General features: G+C 47.3%; 1 protein-coding gene across 1 annotated transcript in view; it reads left to right on the plus strand.

Moving 5' to 3' along the window:
• The window catches only part of LOC145345623 (dynein axonemal heavy chain 8-like), a 1,557,438-nt gene that overhangs the window by 134,847 nt on the left and 1,404,801 nt on the right, over positions 1-17,790 (plus strand). The window contains exon 10 of the mRNA XM_080193457.1: positions 773-933. Within this exon, the coding sequence (XP_080049583.1) occupies positions 773-933 (161 nt within the window). The remainder of the gene's footprint in view (positions 1-772; positions 934-17,790) is intronic.

Here is a 17,790-nt window from a genome sequence, read left to right on the forward strand (position 1 = left end):
GCAGAGACTGATAGCCAAGTTCCACACACATTGTGTGTGGAACACAGTGTGTGGAACTTGGCTATCAGCCTCTGCTCAGCGACTCTGCGCTTGTGCGTTTACTATCAAATAAATCGGTTGGACTAAAACCTGGTGTTGTCAGACTTTTTACTGTGTCTTTTAGATTGGCAGGAAACTGGAGCACCCAGAGGAAATCCATGCAGATACAGGGAGAACGTACAATCTCCATATAGATAGTTACCCAAGCCAGAAATCGAACCCATTCACTGCTGTGATGCAGCAGTGAAAACCACTGTGCCATTCTGCCATCTCATGTTGAGAGTTTGTCGTGATTGGTGTGGCTTGCTCGACCAGTTCATTTAAGGATGGTAGATTTCCTTCCCTAAAAGCACATTTGTGGATTAGTTAGCTTTTACCGACAATTGACAATGGTCATTGTTAATTCTCAATATTTTTGTTGAATTCACATTCCATCATCTGTCCCGGGGAGGGAATTTGAACATATCAGCACACACAAGTTCTCTGTTGAGTATTTGGATTAATAGTATGGTGATAATACCTGTAGGCCATCAGCTTCCTTGTGTAAAATTAATGGAGCGATTTGTTGAAATGTGATTTTCCTTTTGTGGATTGAATGAAATTCCTGTTTGTTTATGCAAAGAAAAATGTAATTAAAAAGAAGAAAGACTTTACTATTGCTATTAATAAACATCAAAATCTTACTGTTTCAGTGCAACTTCATTTGTGTTTCATTCAAAGTTACTTTCTTTAGGTGCACAAACAAGCCTTGAAAAAGCTGTAGTGCTGAAGAGTGAAACAGTTGATCTTTCCCAGCTGCGCTCTTTTGAGCAAGTGACAGTTGCAGCATCCAACCCAGAAATGATTTTACAGCTTGAAAATTTACTTCTGACATGGCACAATCAAGTTGAACAGGTTTGCATTTCAAAGCTTTAATATTTGAGGATTTTATTACTATCTAGCCTGAGATTTTGTTTATTCAGCAAATGCCTATCCTTGAAGCAAACTGATGGCCTCCTCCTTTGTTGAGTTTAAGGTGAATTGTCTATTACTGAAACTTTAGTGAGCACACTTTTGATGTTTAGGCATTGCATTTTTTTTTAGAATTAATCTGTCAACAGTTGCCTTGCAACAGTTTACAATGCTTCTGCGATTTTCCACGTCATCCACAATATTTGAAATTACGGGGGCGATTCTCCCAAAAGTGCTGAATTGGCAGGAAAACTGGTCTAAATCACAACTGTTTTCTTCAGTGCAACTTCAGACCTGAATCTCCCCATTCTGAGCAATTCAGAGGTCACAATCGTGAATATCATTAAAAGCTCAAAGGGCGAGGCCTATTCATGTCAAAGAGCCTGAAATTGGCACGATGAGCTGGAACCCGTGCATTCCACATCTCTGGGAGATCATCGAAAAGACTTCCCAGCATCCAGATCACTGCCATCCAATCTCCACAGACATTGCTGGCCTTATCACTAGCCACATTACTGGCCCATACAAACCCCCAGTGACATTGCTGGTCTCATCGCTGGCCCCCACAAGCCCTCCAGACATCTCTGGCCTCATTGTTGGCCCCCCCATACAGACATCGCTACACTTCCTGTATAGGCACCACTGCCCCCTCTCCCTGTACAGACATCGCATTCCCCTCTCCCCATACAGACATCACTGCCCTCCCTCCATACGGACACTGCTCCCCCCCCACCAACACATAGACATGGCTGCCCCCTTGAACATACTGACTTCACTGCTGCCCTGCAGAGAACTTGCGTTTTGCTGATCTGCACAACCCCAGCTTGTGAGCATTCCCTCTCTTGCACGGGAGCCCTGACTGTAGCTCCCTTGAGTTGTACCAGGGGCAGGATCTCAGTATCCACAACAGTGAACCATCATCAACCTCCAGCCTTCAATTAAGACTTGCAACGATTACCAGCCCAGGCACACAAATAGGGTTGGATCTCTCTGGGGGATATGATGGTGGGATGACAGGAGCAGGGGAAGGGTGATGCGATGGTTTGAGGGGAGGCCCAGGTTGGTTTGGAGGGGGAGTAGCAGCTGCACTTGTCCCTGAGGTGTGGCGGATGTGTGTTGGTTACACCCCCCTCACTGCAGAGCATCAGCCAGCTGAAGCGGGCTGCAATCAAGGCATCCCTCACTGCCCTTCATTGCTGGACACCTGCCATTCACTACCCGCTGTCTTTCCTCCAGCTCTTCATATGTCCCCTCGTTGCACCTCCTCCTCCTGTTACAGCTTTTCTCCTCACTGCTCCTTCTCCCCGATGTTATGAAGAACATCATACTGGAGGCACCCCACCCCACCCCTCCCTACCCCTCAAAGCGGTCCAAGCAGTAGAATCTCATCTTCAGCAGGCTGATGTATCGCTCTAGGCTGGACTGGATGGCTGCATGGGCCTCATTGGAGCAAGTCTCCGCCTCGGTCTCAGGCCTCCACACAGGCATCATCAAATGTGTTGGAACTTTAATACGTGTTGGAACTTTTAAATTCTATCAAGACAGATAAGTCACCGGGACCGGATGGGATGTACCCCAGGTTACTGTGGGAGGTGAGGGAAGTGATTGCAGAGCCCCTGGCGATGATCTTTGCATCGTCAATGGAGATAGGAGAGGTTCCGGAGGATTGGAGGATTGCGAATGTGGTTCCTATTTTCAAGAAAGGGAACAGGGATAGCCCGGGAAATTACCGACCGGTGAGTCTGACCTCAATGGTTGGGAAGTTGATGGAGAGGATTCTGAGGAACAAGATTTATGAGCATTTAGAGAAGTTTAGAATGATCAGAAATAGTCAGCATGGCTTTGTCAAGGGCAGGTCGTGCCTTACGAGCCTAGTTGAGTTCTTTGAAAATGTGACTGAACACATTGACGAAGGAAGAGCGGTGGATGTGGTTTACATGGACTTCAGCAAGGCGTTTGATAAGGTCCCCCATGCAAGACTTCTTGAGAAGGTGAGAGGGCATGGTATCCAAGGGGCTTTGGCCTTGTGGATCCAGAACTGGCTTGCCTGCAGAAGGCAGAGAGTGGTTGTGGATGGGTCTTTTTCTGCATGGAGATCGGTCACCAGTGGAGTGCCACAGGGATCTGTTCTAGGACTCTTGCTGTTTGTCATTTTCATAAATAACCTGGATGAGGAAGTGGAGGGATGAGTTAGTAAGTTCGCCGACGATATGAAGGTTGGTGGTGTTGTGGATAGTCTGGAGGGATGTCAGAAGTTACAGCGTGAGATAGATAGGATGCAAGACTGGGCGGAGAAGTGGCAGATGGACTTCAACGCAGATAAGTGTGTAGTGGTCCATTTTGGCAGGTCCAATGGGATGCAGGAGTACAATATCAAGAGTAGGAGTCTTAGCTGTGTTGAAGAGCAGAAGGATCTTGAAGTCTGGGTCCATAGGACTCTTAAATCGGCCTCGCAGGTGGAGGATGTGGTCATCAAGGCGTATGGTGTACTGGCCTTCATTAATCGAGGGATTGAGTTTAGGAGTCGGGAGATAATGTTGCAACTTTATAAGGTCCTTGTCAGACCCCACTTGGAGTACTGTGCGCAGTTCTGGTCGCCTCACTACAGGAAGGATGTGGAAGCTATTGAGAGGGTGCAGAGGAGATTTACAAGGATGTTGCCTGGATTGGGAGGCATGCCTTATGAAGATAGGTTGAGGGAGCTAGGTCTCTTCTCCCTGGAGAGACGAAGGTTGAGAGGCGACCTGATAGAGGTTTATAAAATGTTGAGAGGAATAGATAGGGTGGATTCTCGGAGGCTATTTCCCAGGGCTGAAATGGTCACTACGAGAGGGCACAGGTTTAAGGTGCTGCGAAGCAAGTACAGAGGAGAGGTTAGGGGTAAGGTTTTCATTCAGAGGGTGGTAAGTGAGTGGAATTGGCTGCCGTCGGTGTTGGTAGAGGCGAACTTGCTGGGGTCTTTTAAAAGACTTCTGGATGAGTATATGTGAGCTAATGGGATTGGGAGTTACAGATAGTTCTATGGCTTGGTAGGTATAGATGTGATCGGTGCAACTTGTGGGCCAAAGGGCCTGTTTGTGCTGTAGTGTTCTATGTTCTATTTTCAACCGTGACTTTAGTGAGTAACCCTTGTCACCTAGTTGCCACCCCAGCTTGTGCTGGTCTTCAAAGAGCCTAGGGATGTCCGACTGCTGGAACACAAAGCTGTCATGGACACTCCCAGGGAAGCATGCATCGACCTGCGTGATCTTCGTTTGACAGTCACAGACAATTTGGACATTCAGGAAATGAAACTCCGTCTGGTTCAAACGTTGCTGCGGTTCTGCCTGAGGGGCCCACATGGCGATGTGCATGCCATCCACTGCACCCTGCACATTCAGAATTCCAATGATAGATGTGAAGACGAGAGCCCAGGTCTTCTGCTGTGCACGGCCCACATCGAAATCAATGCGCTGCCCTGCCTGAGGCATCTGTGACCTGCTGCACATATCTATGCATGGAGGCCTGGGACGTCCCAGCTAGGTCACCACTGGGAGCCTGGAATGATCCAGAGGCACAGAAATTGAGGGCCGCCATCACCTTTATGTCCACAAGGAGTGGATGGCCACTACTCCCCTGAGGTACCAAGTGTGAGAGCACTTCACAAATGTGTTGCACCATGGTCTTGGACAGGCGCAGCTGGCAGTGGCACATCTCCTCCGAGAGGACCTCAAAGGAATTGTGGAGCCTGTACCTCCTTGCCTTCAGCACCCTCTGCCTGTTCACTCACCTCCCAGCCTTTAGCGGCAGCCCCCTGCCCTCCTTCCTGAGGGTCTGGTGATGGCTGTACTTGCGGTGGTCTCTCCATGCCTGCCACCTCCTGAGCTGCCACCTCTTCCTCCTCCTCCATCCTGCTGCCACCAACATGGCCAGGTCCAGATTCAAACAAACTGAGATCCATCTGCACAGTAGGGTTTGGAAAGAACACAGAATGTCAGATTATTCTCATTGGCTGCATAGATCCAGGACCACCTCAATTGTCACTTGGGCAAGAACCCCCTCTTGTGGGAGCTGGTAACCGCACACAATCCATGGTGCCATGTGTAACCCGATTAGGGTTGCGTGAGATTCCAATCATGACAAATGCTGGCACAGGTTATACAGGTCAGCGTGCAGACGTGGGCAATGCGCACCCTTGAGCAAATACCATGTGTGCAACTGCAGCATCCGTTACGGGCAGGTGTTCCTGATCCCTGTCACAGGGTAAGGACAGACTGCAAATAAGCTTCAGATGAGTGCGCAATGTCAGCAGATTCCATGCAGTCCAGATCTGAACCTCCGCACTCTGGCCTGGAGCAACAGCTGCTTCATCTGGTTCGGCCTCAGTCGGCACATGGTACACTCCTCTCTGACCCCGGAACAATAGCACTTGGTTGAGTCCCTGACCACACCCATGGCAAGACAATGCCACTGCATTGCCGTGAAGGGGGAAGGTGAGCGGGAGCCCTCAATGCTGTTTCTCACACTGTGCGACAGCGATGCCTGGGGTGGGGGTGGGTGGGAGTGGGAGTGGGGAAGTGGGAGCTCTCGAGGCTGCCTCCCACAGTCGGCTACAACGTTGGCCGGGTGTGGGGGGATGGGGAAGGGAGGGCAACAACACCTGAAGTGAGGAAAACCACCAGGCATCTCCAGAACCTGCCTGCAACATCCCCCATGCTCTGTTAGCAGCACTTACCTCCTTACGGCAAGTCAAGGCTGCCATGCCAGGTTGAGACTTTTAAATACTTAGTCTGATGTGTGCCAAGATTACATCATGCCAAAGAGCTGGGAGACACAGATGTGGGCCGAGATTGCTGTGTGGATCCTGATAATGGCATGTAAAGGTATATAAGCTCATGCTAATCAGTGGCTCGTTGGTTTTCAGCGGGTTCCCAGTGGTACCATTTTTCTCTGGCTGGGAAATGCGTGGGTCTTACGGTCAAGATGGCGGGAACCCGCGAAATGGCCAACACGTACATAAGAACATAAGAAATAGAAGCAGGAGTAGGCCATCTAGCCCTTCGAGCCTGCCCCGCCATTCAATAAGATCATGGCTGATCTGTCGTGGCTCAGTTCCACATTCCCGCCCTCTCCCCATAAGCCTTAATCCCCTTGCTTATCAAAAAGCCATCAACCCGCGTCTTAAAAATATTTAGCGAGGCAGCCTCCACCACTTCAACAGGCAGAGAATTCCAGAGATTCACCACCCTTTGAGTGAAGAAGTTCCTCCTCAACTCCGTTCTAAACCGCCCCCCCCTTTATCTTGAGGCTGTGCCCCCTAGTCCTACTGTCCTTTCTGAGTGGGAAGAGTCTCTCCACCTCTATCCTATCCATCCCATTCATCATCTTATACGTCTCAATGAGATCTCCCCTCATTCTTCTAAACTCTAACGAGTACAAGCCTAGTCTATCCAGCCTCTCCTCATAGCTCAACCCCCTCAACTCCGGCATCAGCCTAGTAAACCTCCTCTGCACTCCCTCCAAGGCCAAAATATCCTTGCACAGGTGCGGCGCCCAAAACTGCACACAGTACTCCAGCTGCGGCCTCACCAATGCCCTATACAGCTGCAGCAAGACCTCCCTACTTTTATATTCAATCCCCCTCGCTATGAAGGCCAGCATCCCATTAGCCTTCCTGACCACCTGCTGCACCTGCAGGCTGGGTTTTTGCGACTCATGCACAAGGACCCCGAGGTCCCTCTGCACCGTCACCTGCTGCCACGTAAGTAATAGTCCTTCCTACAATTATTCCTACCAAAGTGGACCACCTCGCACTTGCCAACATTAAATTCCATTTGCCATTTCCTGGCCCATTCGCCCAGCCTATCTAGATCCTTCTGCAGACTCTCAACACCCTCCGCGCAATTTGCCGTTCCACCAATCTTGGTGTCATCAGCAAATTTCGACACCATACACTCGGTTCCCTCCTCCAGATCATTTATATAAATGGTAAATAGCTGAGGCCCCAGCACCGACCCCTGGGGCACTCCACTAGTCACCAACCGCCAATCCGAATAGCACCCATTGACCCCCACTCTCTGCCTCCTATTTGACAGCCAATCCTCTATCCACGCTAACACCCTACCCCCAACTCCATGCCCCCTTACCTTCTGCAATAACCTCTTGTGAGGTACCTTGTCAAACGCCTTCTGAAAATCAAGAAAGACCACATCCACCGGCTCTCCTCTATCCACCGCCCTAGACACATCCTCATAGAACTCCAATAAATTTGTCAGACACGACTTCCCCTTAACGAAACCGTGCTGCGTCTGCTCTATCAAGCAATTCCCCTCAAGATGCCTCGCTACTTCCTCCTTGATGACGGATTCTAACATTTTACCTACAATAGACGTTAAACTAACCGGCCTATAATTCCCTGCCTTTTGCCTGCCACCCTTCTTAAACAACGGCGTAACATTAGCCATTTTCCAATCTTCTGGCACTTCCCCGGAATCCAGCGACGTTTGGAAAATAATCACCAAGGCATCCACTATCACCTCCGCCATTTCTTACATTAGAACATAAGAAATAGGAGCAGGACTAGGCCATCCAGCCCTTCGAGCCTGCCCCGCCATTCAATAAGATCATGGCTGATCTGTCGTGTCTCAGTTCCACATTCCCGCCCTCTCCCCATAACCCTTAATCCCCTCGCTTATCAAAAACCCATCAACCCACGTCTTAAAAATATTTAGCGAGGCAGCCTCCACCACCTCGACGGGCAGAGAATTCCAGAGATTCACCACCCTTTGAGTGAAGAAGTTCCTCCTCAACTCCGTTCTAAACCGCCCCCCCCCCTTTATCTTGAGGCTGTGCCCCCTAGTCCTACTGTCCTTTCTGAGTGGGAAGAGCTTCTCCACCTCTATCCTATCCATCCCATTCATCATCTTATACGTCTCAATGAGATCTCCCCTCATTACAGAACCCTTGGATGCATTCCATCCGGTCCTGGGGACTTGTCCACAATCAGTCCCTCCAGTCTGTTGAGCACCGCCTCTCTAGTAACAATAATGTCATTGAGACCCTCCTGTCCTACCATCTTTCCATCGCTAACACCCGGCAAATTATTCATGTCCTCCTCCGTGAAGACCGAAATGAAAAAGTTATTCAAGGCCTCAGCCATTTCCCCATCCCCTACCACTAAGTCCCCCCTCTCAACCTCTAAGGGTCCAATGTTCACCCTAGCCAGCCTCTTCCTTTTTATATATTTATAAAAACTCTTGCTATCCTTTTTTATATTAAGCGCTAGCCCAGCTTCATAGCTTCTCCTACCCTTCTTTATCAACTTCTTTGTCAATCTTTGTTGACTTTTAAACCTCTCCCAATCCTCTTCTCGCCTACTACTCTTAGCTACTCTAAATGCCTCCGCTTTTAATTTAACACTTTCCTTCACCTCCTTCGTTATCCACGGCTTATTACCTCTCCTCCTACGGTCCTTTTTAACCATCGGAATAAATTTCTGCTGAGCACCAAGAAAGATCTCCTTAAAGATCCTCCACTGCTCCTCAGCAGACCTACCTTCCAACGCGCTCCCCCCAGTCAACATTCGCCAATTCTTCTCTCATCCTTCCGTACTCCCCTCTGTTCAAACAAAGGACCCGTGTCCGGGAACCCACTTTCTCCTCCTCCATCTGCACCAGAAACTCTACCATACAATGATCACTCTCCCCAAGAGGATCCTTCACCACAAGGTCCCTAATTCTACCCGCCTCGTTACATAACACCATCTCCTGGCCGAGCTGACAGAAAAGTTGCTGGTCGCAATGGGGGAATCACGGCCTGTGTTTCTAAAGTTTCTCCACTGCCTCTGTTAAACTGACTGATCTGTCGTTGCTGGGTTTACCCATTTTTGAACAAGGGTGTAATGTTTGCAATTCCCTGGTTTCCTAGCGCCATCACTGCACCTAAGGAAGGCTGCAAAATTATGGCCAGTGCCTCAGGAACTTCCATTCTCATTTCTCATAGTATCCTTAGGTGGATTTCATCTGGTCTTGGTGTCTTCTCAAACTTACGATCAGATGACCTATGCAATGTGTCCTCCTTTTCAATTTTACACCCTTGTAGTGCTCTTTACCATGGCCTGAGCAGCATTTTTGTCTTTGGTAAGGATTGATACAAAGTATTAATTTAATGCCTCAGTTTTGCCCTCTGCTTCCATGTGTAAATTCCGTTTTTGGTCTTCTCTTAACCTCCGATATTTTGTCAGGTTCTTACCTCTATTATGCATCTAATGACGTCAGTCCTAAACAAACTTATTCTGCCTCATTATAATATCTTTCTTCATCCAGGATGCGATGGATTGCCCTGCCATTCTCACTTAGTGGGAATATAGCTTGACTGAATTTGAATTATCTTCTTCAAAAGCAACGCATTGTTCAGTAATAGTTTTTCCTGTTAATCTTTGATTCCTATTTGTCTGTGCCAGATTAATTTTTACCACACTAAAGTTGGCTTTCCCCCAGTTAGTTATTCTTGCTCTGGATTACTCATTCTCCTTTTATCCAGACAACCTGAATCTTTGGTACTGTCCCCTAAATATTTGCTTAGTAACACTTGTTCCATTAACTTGATTCATCTTATTCCCACTAGGCCCATTTTCTATGAGCTTGCGACATGCGCTCTATAAAATTTTCAGAACACATCCAGGAAATTTTGCTGCTTCTGCCCTTTATGCTATGAATATCTCAGTCTATATTTGGAGAATTAAACTCCCTCATTATACATACTCTGTAACTCATACTCTACAATGCACTCCTCAATTTGGTTATATTTACATTAGCGATGGAAAAGGGATAGGTATATACCGCAGGGCAAGAGCTATAACTGGGGGAAAGGAAATTATGATGCGATTAGGCAAGATTTAGGATGCGTAGGGTGTGGAAGGAAACGGCAGGGGATGGGCACAATTGAAATGTGAAGTTTGTTCAAGGAACATAGAACATAGAACATAGAACACTATAGCACAAACAGGCCCTTCGGCCCACGAGTTGCGCGGATCACATCAACACCTACCAACCTACAGACCTATCTATAACCCTCAATCTCATTAAACCCCATATACTCATCCAGAAGTCTTTTAAAAGACCCCAGCGAGTTCGCCTCCACCACCACTGACGGCAGCCGATTCCATTCACTCACCACCCTCTGAGTGAAAAACTTACCCCTAACATCACTTCTGAACTTCCCTCCTTGCACCTTAAATCTGTGTCCTCTCGTAGCAACCATTTCAACCCGGGGAAATATCCTCTGAGAGTCCACCCTATCTATTCCTCTCAACATTTTGTAAACTTCTATCAGGTCGCCTCTCAACCTTCGTCTCTCCAGGGAAAAGAGTCCCAGCTCCCTCAACCTAACTTCATAAGGCATGCCTCCCAGTCCAGGCAACATCCTTGTAAATCTCCTCTGTACCCTTTCAATAGCTTCTACATCTTTCCTATAGTGAGGCGACCAGAACTGCGCACAATACTCTAAATGAGGCCTGACAAGGGTCTTATAAAGTTGCAGCATTACCTCCCGACTCCTAAACTCAATCCCTCGATTAATGAAGGCCAGTACACTATACGCCTTCTTGACCACCCCCTCCACCTGCGAGGTCGATTTAAGAGTCCTGTGGACCCGGACTCCTAGATCCTTCTGCTCTTCAACACTACTCAGACTTCTGCCCTTGATAGTGTACTCGTTCATCCCGTTGGTTCTGCCAAAATGAACAGCTACTGCATGTCCTTGATAAGTATGTAATTGTCAGGCAGGGAGGAAGTGGTCGAGCGGGGGAATCATGGTTTACTAAAGAAGTTGAATCGCTTGTGAAGAGAATGAAGGAGACTTATGTCAAGATGAGATGTGAAGGCTCAGTTAGGGCGCTTGAGAATTACAAGTTAGTCAGGAAGGACTTAAATAGAGAGCTAACAAGGGCCAGAAGAGGGCATGAGAAGTCTTTGGCTGGTAGGATCAAGGAAAACCTAAAGCTTTCTATAGGGATGTCAGGAATGAAAGAATGACTAGGGTAAGATTAGGGCCAGTCAATGACAGTTCTGGGAAGTTGTGCGTGGAGTCTGAAGAGATAAGAGAGGCGCTAAATGAATATTTTTTCATCAGTATTCTCAGAGGAAAAAATCAATGTTGTCGAGGAGAATACTGAGATACAGGCTATTAGACTAGGCAGGATTAAGGTTCATAAGGAGGAAGCGTTAGCAATTCTGGAAAGTTTGAAACTAGATAAGTCCCCTGGGCTGGATGGGATTTATCCTAGGATTCTCTGGAAGGCTAGGGAGGAGATTGCAGAGCCTTTGGCTTTGATCTTTAGGTCATCGTTATCTACAGGAATAGTGCCAGAAGACTGGAGGATAACAAATGTTGTCCCCTTGTTCAAGAAGGGGAGTAGAGACAACCCTGGTAATTATAGACCAGTGAGCCTTACTTCTGTTATGGGCAAAGTTTTGGAAAGGATTATAAGAGATAGGATTTATAATCATCTAGAAAGGAATAATTTGATTAGGGATAGTCAACATGGTTTTGTGAAGGGTAGGTCGTGCCTCACAAATCTCATTGAGTTCTTTGAGAAGGTGACCAAAGAGGTGGATGGGGGTAAAGTAGTTGATGTAGTGTACATGGATTTCAGTAAAGCATTTGATAAGGTTCCCCATGGTAAGCTACTACAGAAGATACAGAGGCATGGGATTGAGAGTGATTTAGCGGTTTGGATCAGAAATTGGCTAATTTCCAGAAGACAGATGGTGGTGGTTGATGGGAAATGCTCATCCTGGAGTTCAAGTCACTAGTGGTGTACCACAAGGATCTGTTTTGGGGCCACTGCTGTTTTTTATTTTTATAAATGACCTGGATGAGGGCATAGAAGGATGAATTAGTAAATTTGCAGATGACACTAAAGTCAGTGGAGTTGTGGACAGTGTGGAAGGATGTTGCAGGTTACAGAGGGAGATAGATAAGCTGCAGGGCTGGGCTGAGAGGTGGCAAATGGAGTTTAATGCGGATAAGTGTGAAGTGATTCACTTTGGAAGGAGTAACAGGAATACAGAGTACTGGGCTAATGGTATATTACTTAGTAGTGTAGATGAGCAGAGAGATCTCAGTGTACATGACCATAGATCCTAAAAGTTGGTACCCAGGTTGATAGGGTTGTTAAGAAGGTGTACAGTGTGTTAGCTTTTATTGGTAGAGCGATTGAGTTTAGGAGCCATGAGGTCATGTTGCAGCTGTACAAAACTAGGGTTGTTAAGAAGGCATATGGTGTATTAGCTTTTATTGGTAGAGGGATTGAGTTTGGGAGCCATGAGGCCACGTTGCAACTGTACGAAACTCTGGTGAGGCCGCACTTGGAGTATTGTACACAGTTCTGTTCACTGCATTATAGGAAGGATGTGGAAACATTGGGAAGGGTGCAGAGGAAATTTACCAGGCTGCTGCCTGATATGATGGGAAGGTTTTATACGGAAAGGCTGAGGGATTTGAGGCTGTTTTCATTAGAGAGAAGAAGGGAGGTGACTTAATAGAGGCATATAAGATGATCAGAGGATTAGATAGGGTGGACAGTGTGAACCTTTTTCCTCAGATGGAGATGGCTAGCATGAGGGGACATAGCTTTAAATTGAGGGGTGATAGGTATAGGACAGATGTCAGAGGTAGGTTCTTTACTCAGACAGTAGTAAGAGCGTGCAATGCCCTGCCTGCAACAGTAGTGGATTCACCAACATTAAAGGCATTTAATGGTCATTGGATAGACATATGGATGATATTAAATGGGCTATAGATTGGTTTCACAGGTCAGCGCAACATTGAGGGCTGAAGGGCCTGTCCTGTGCTGTAATGTTCTATGATCTATGTTCTCTATAATTTTCACAAAGATTTATGTGACATAATGCATTTTGGAAGGCTAATAAAGATAGGAAATATATAGTAAATGGGAGAACCCTTAAAAGTATTGATAGGCAGAGGGATCTGGGTGTACAGGTACACAGGTCACTGAGAGTAATGCAGGTGGAGAAGGTAGCCAAGAAGGTATACGGCATGCTTGACTTCATGTGGAGATGCCGGTGTTGGTCTGGGGTAAACACAGTAAGAAATCTCACAATACCAGGTTAAAGTCTAACAGGTTTATTTGGTAGCAAACGCCACTAGCTTTCGGGGCTTTTCCCCTTTGTCAGGTGAGTGGGAGCTCACCAAGTTTTCTTGGTGTGTAGGCAGCTTGCAATTGACCACAGGCTGGATCCTCCAGTCCCACTGAAGTCTATGGTGTTTTGCATGGCTTGCTCAGCCATCCAACCACAGGAATCCACAGTGGAGATTGACTTCAGAAGGACTGGAAGATCCCACTGGTGTGAAAAGCTGGAAAATCTCACCCTGTGTCTTTGACCTCTCTGTGATACTCTCTTTCTCCAGATTTGCAGTGTTCTTCTCAAACAATACTGCTGCTTCTCCACTTTCTATTCTTTCACATCTTTCCACAGTACCTTGTTTCCATGAATATTTAATATCTAGTCCTGCCTTTCTTTGAGCCAAGTCACTGCTCCCATAATGTTATATTTCAACATGGCTGTCTGCATCTGAATTATGGAATCATAGAGTATACTTTGTCATAAAACCATAGGGGGGGGCGATCTTATCAAAATAATTCTCAGTGCCAAATGGATTTGAAAAAGGGAGAGAATCTCTCCAATGTGCAAATGGGAGAGAATCGCATTTTTTTGGGGGAGTTAAAAATCGAATTTTACCTCACTTAGAGGAAAATATGAAGCAAGATCTGTTTCCCACCAGCAGGGGAATGGGGTGGATCCAAAGCTCACCAACAGCTGGCAGATTGTAACAGAGAGTGGCATTGTGCATATTCAGATCTCTCTCAGCTGTACAATGCCACAGAATAGACAGATCTGTCAGTCACCTTTCTCACAGCTAGAACTGGGCTCTGTGGCCAATTGCCCTCTCCTCTGCAGTTGTGAGGCTTTGTGGCTGATCCTGCCCCCCCACTACCATCAGGCTTCACAGCTGATTCCCCCCTGCCTCCTGCATGCAACAATTATCCATAACTCCCCCTCCCCGGCATAGACTGCCCAATCACTGGTTATAGAGTGTGTAATGTTGCCCTGCCATCCTTCAGTCCTTTTCCCTCTCATTTGGCCCCAACCCCTCAGGCTCCACCCCATTGGCACTGCCTGATACCTGGTGAGCACTGCCAGAATGCCAGATTGGCAGTGCCAGGGTGCCCAGTGGACAGTGCCAGGGTGTCAGACTGCACTATCCAAGGGGCACCACTCCCCTTTTTGGATGCGAGGCTGATCTTGCCAGATATCCGGTACCGATAAGATTATGAGAGGTGAGAAGTTGGGCATCTGATTTCGAGGCTCTTTTGTGATCATACTGGCTCATTCCACCCATCGACTAGCAGGGCGAGATGGTAAAATCACTCCCATAGAATCATGTAGCGCAGAAGAGGCCCTTTGGTTCATCGAGTCTGCACTGACATGTGTAAATAGCTGACCTCCCCCCAATCCCATTTCCTAGCTCTTAGTCCATAGCTTGAATGTAATGTTGTGCCAAATGCTCATCCAGGTATTTCTTAAAGTAACTCAGCAATCATATTTACCACACTTGATGTTTTGACAAATACACACTGTAATTCTAATTTAGACTTTATTACTTTCCAGCTTACACTGAAGTAAGCTAATTCCTTACGATTTGTCATTTTACTATCTGTGTCTCCCAATATCCTTTGCACATTGGTATCCGTCTCTAGTACTGCCTGCAATTAATGACTCCCTGGACCTATGGGATTCCATTGGTGGTCACACAGCCCAAAATTTGCTCTGCTGGCACTTATTCATCTGTTTCAAAGTGGATGTATTTTTCTGCCTCTTAAAAAGGGCATCTGTGACTTTTATCATGCAGATTAGCTGCATGGTGGTCTACTGACTTTGAGATGCTACAAATATTAGCAGATTATCACTAGAATGAGCTGGAAGTTATTCAAGACAATGGTGATTAATGATTGCAGTTAGAGCATTGGCAAGGGATGTGTGGCCTCACACATTTAAGCAAATATTCAATACCAACTCCTCAGAAGGTAGGTACTGGCATTTGTGGTACTGGCATTCTGTCATTTTAAGAACATAAGAAATAGGAGCAGGAGTAGGCCATCTGGCCCTTCGAGCCTGCCCCGCCATTCAATAAGATCATGGCTGATCTGTCGTGGCTCAGTTCCACTTTCCCGCCCTCTCCCCATAACCCTTAATCCCCTCTCTTATCAAAAACCCATCAACCCGCTTCTTAAAAATATTTAGCGAGGCAGCCTCCACCACTTCAACGGGCAGAGAATTCCAGATATTCACCACCCTTTGAGTGAAGAAGTTCCTCCTCAACTCCGTTCTAAACCGCCCCCCCTTTATCTTGAGGCTGTGCCCCCTAGTCCTACTGTCTTTTTTGAGCGGGAAGAGTCTCTCCACCTCTATCCTATCCATCCCATTCATCATCTTATACGTCTCAATGAGATCTCCCCTCATTCTTCTAAACTCTAACGAGTACAAGCCTAGTTTATTCAGCCTCTCCTCATAGCTCAACCCCCTCAACTCCGGTATCAGCCTAGTAAACCTCCTCTGCACTCCCTCCAAGGCCAAAATATCCTTGCACAGGTGCGGCGCCCAAAACTGCACACAGTACTCCAGCTGCGGCCTCACCAATGCCCTATACAGCTGCAGCAAGACCTCCCTACTTTTATATTCAATCCCCCTCGCTATGAAGGCCAGCATCCCATTCGCCTTCCTGACCACCTGCTGCACCTGCAGGCTGGGTTTTTGCGACTCATGCACAAGGACCCCGAGGTCCCTCTGCACCGTCGCCTGCTGCAGTTTTTCGCCACGTAAGTAATAGTCCTTCCTACCATTCTTCCTACCAAAGTGGACCACCTCACACTTGCCAACATTAAATTCCATTTGCCATTTCCTGGCCCATTCGCCCAGCCTATCCAGATCCTTCTGCAGACTCTCCACACCCTCCGCACAATTTGCCTTTCCCCCAATCTTGGTGTCATCAGCAAATTTCAACACCCTACACTCGGTTCCCTCCTCCAGATCATCTATATAAATGGTAAATAGCTGAGGCCCCAGCACCGACCCCTGGGGCACCCCACTAGTCACCAACCGCCAATCCGAATAGCACCCATTGACCCCCACTCTCTGCCTCCTATTTGACAACCAATCCTCTATCCACGCTAACACCCTACCCCCAACTCCATGTCCTCTGACCTTCTGCAGTAACCTCTTGTGAGGTACCTTATCAAACGCCTTCTGAAAATCCAGAAAGACCACATCCACCGGCTCTCCTCTATCCACCGCCCTAGACACATCCTCATAGAACTCCAGTAAATTTGTCAGACACTACTTTCCTTTAATGAAACCGTGTTGCGTCTGCCCTATCAAGCAATTCCCTTCAAGATGCCTCGCAATTTCCTCCTTAATGACGGATTCTAACATTTTACCTACCACAGACGTTAAACTAACCGGCCTATAATTCCCCGCCTTTTGCCTGGCACCCTTCTTAAACAACAGCATAACATTAGCCGTTTTCCAATCTTCCGGCACTTCCCCGGAATCCAGCGACGTCTGGAAAATAACCACCAAGGCATCCACTATAACCTCCGCCATTTCTTTCAGAACCCTCGGATGCATTCCATCCGGTCCTGGGGACTTGTCCACAATCAGCCCCTCCAGTCTGTCGCGCACCACCTCTCTAGTAACAGTAATGTCATTAAGACCCTCCAGTCCTACCACCTTTCCATCGCTAACACCCGGCAAATTATTCACGTCCTCCTCCGTGAAGACAGAAACAAAAAAGTTACTCAAGACCTTAGCCATATCCCCATCCCCTACCACTAGGTCCCCTTTCTCATCCTCTAAGGGACCAACGTTCACCCTAGCCAGCCTCTTCCTTTTTATATATTTATAAAAACTCTTGCTATCCTTTTTTATATTAAGCGCTAGCCCAGCTTCATAGCTTCTTCTACCCTCCTTTATCAACTTTTTTGTCAATCTTTGTTGACATTTAAACCTTTCCCAATCCTCTTCTCGCCCACTGCTCTTAGCTACTCTAAATTCCTCCGCTTTTAATTTAACACTTTCCTTCACCTCCTTCGTTATCCACGGCTTATTACCTCTCTTCCTACTGTCCTTTTTAACCATCGGAATAAATTTCTGCTGAGCACCAAGAAAGATCTCCTTAAAGATCCTCCACTGCTCCTCAGCAGACCTACCTTCCAACGCGCTCCCCCAGTCCACATTCGCCAATTCTTCTCTCATCCTACCATACTCCCCTCTATTCAAACAAAGGACGCGTGTCCAGGAACCCACTTTCTCCTCCTCCATCTGCAACAGAAACTCCACCATACAATGATCACTCTCTCCAAGAGGATCGTTCACCGCAAGGTCCCTAATTCTACCCGCCTCATTACATAGCACCAGATCCAAGATAGCTCGCTCCCTCGTCGGCTCCAACACACACTGTTCCAGGAAACTATCCCGGCAGCATTCCAAGAACTCCTCCTCGAGCCCACCTTGTCCAACATGGGTCGACCAATCAATATGCAGATTGAAATCCCCCATAACTACTGCCGTCCCATTCCTGCACGCCGCACTTATTTGCGCGTTAACAGCCCGCCCCACCTCCAGATCATTATTCGGGGGCCTATAGACGACACCCACCAGCGTCTTCCTCCCTTTGCTGTTCCTAATCTCCACCCACAACGATTCCACTTTCTGCTCTTTGGCTCCGTTATCATCCCTT

Source organism: Carcharhinus amblyrhynchos, chromosome 7 (assembly GCF_965287045.1).
Source record: "Carcharhinus amblyrhynchos chromosome 7, sCarAmb.v2.hapA, whole genome shotgun sequence".
Classification (NCBI taxonomy): Eukaryota; Metazoa; Chordata; class Chondrichthyes; order Carcharhiniformes; family Carcharhinidae; genus Carcharhinus; species Carcharhinus amblyrhynchos.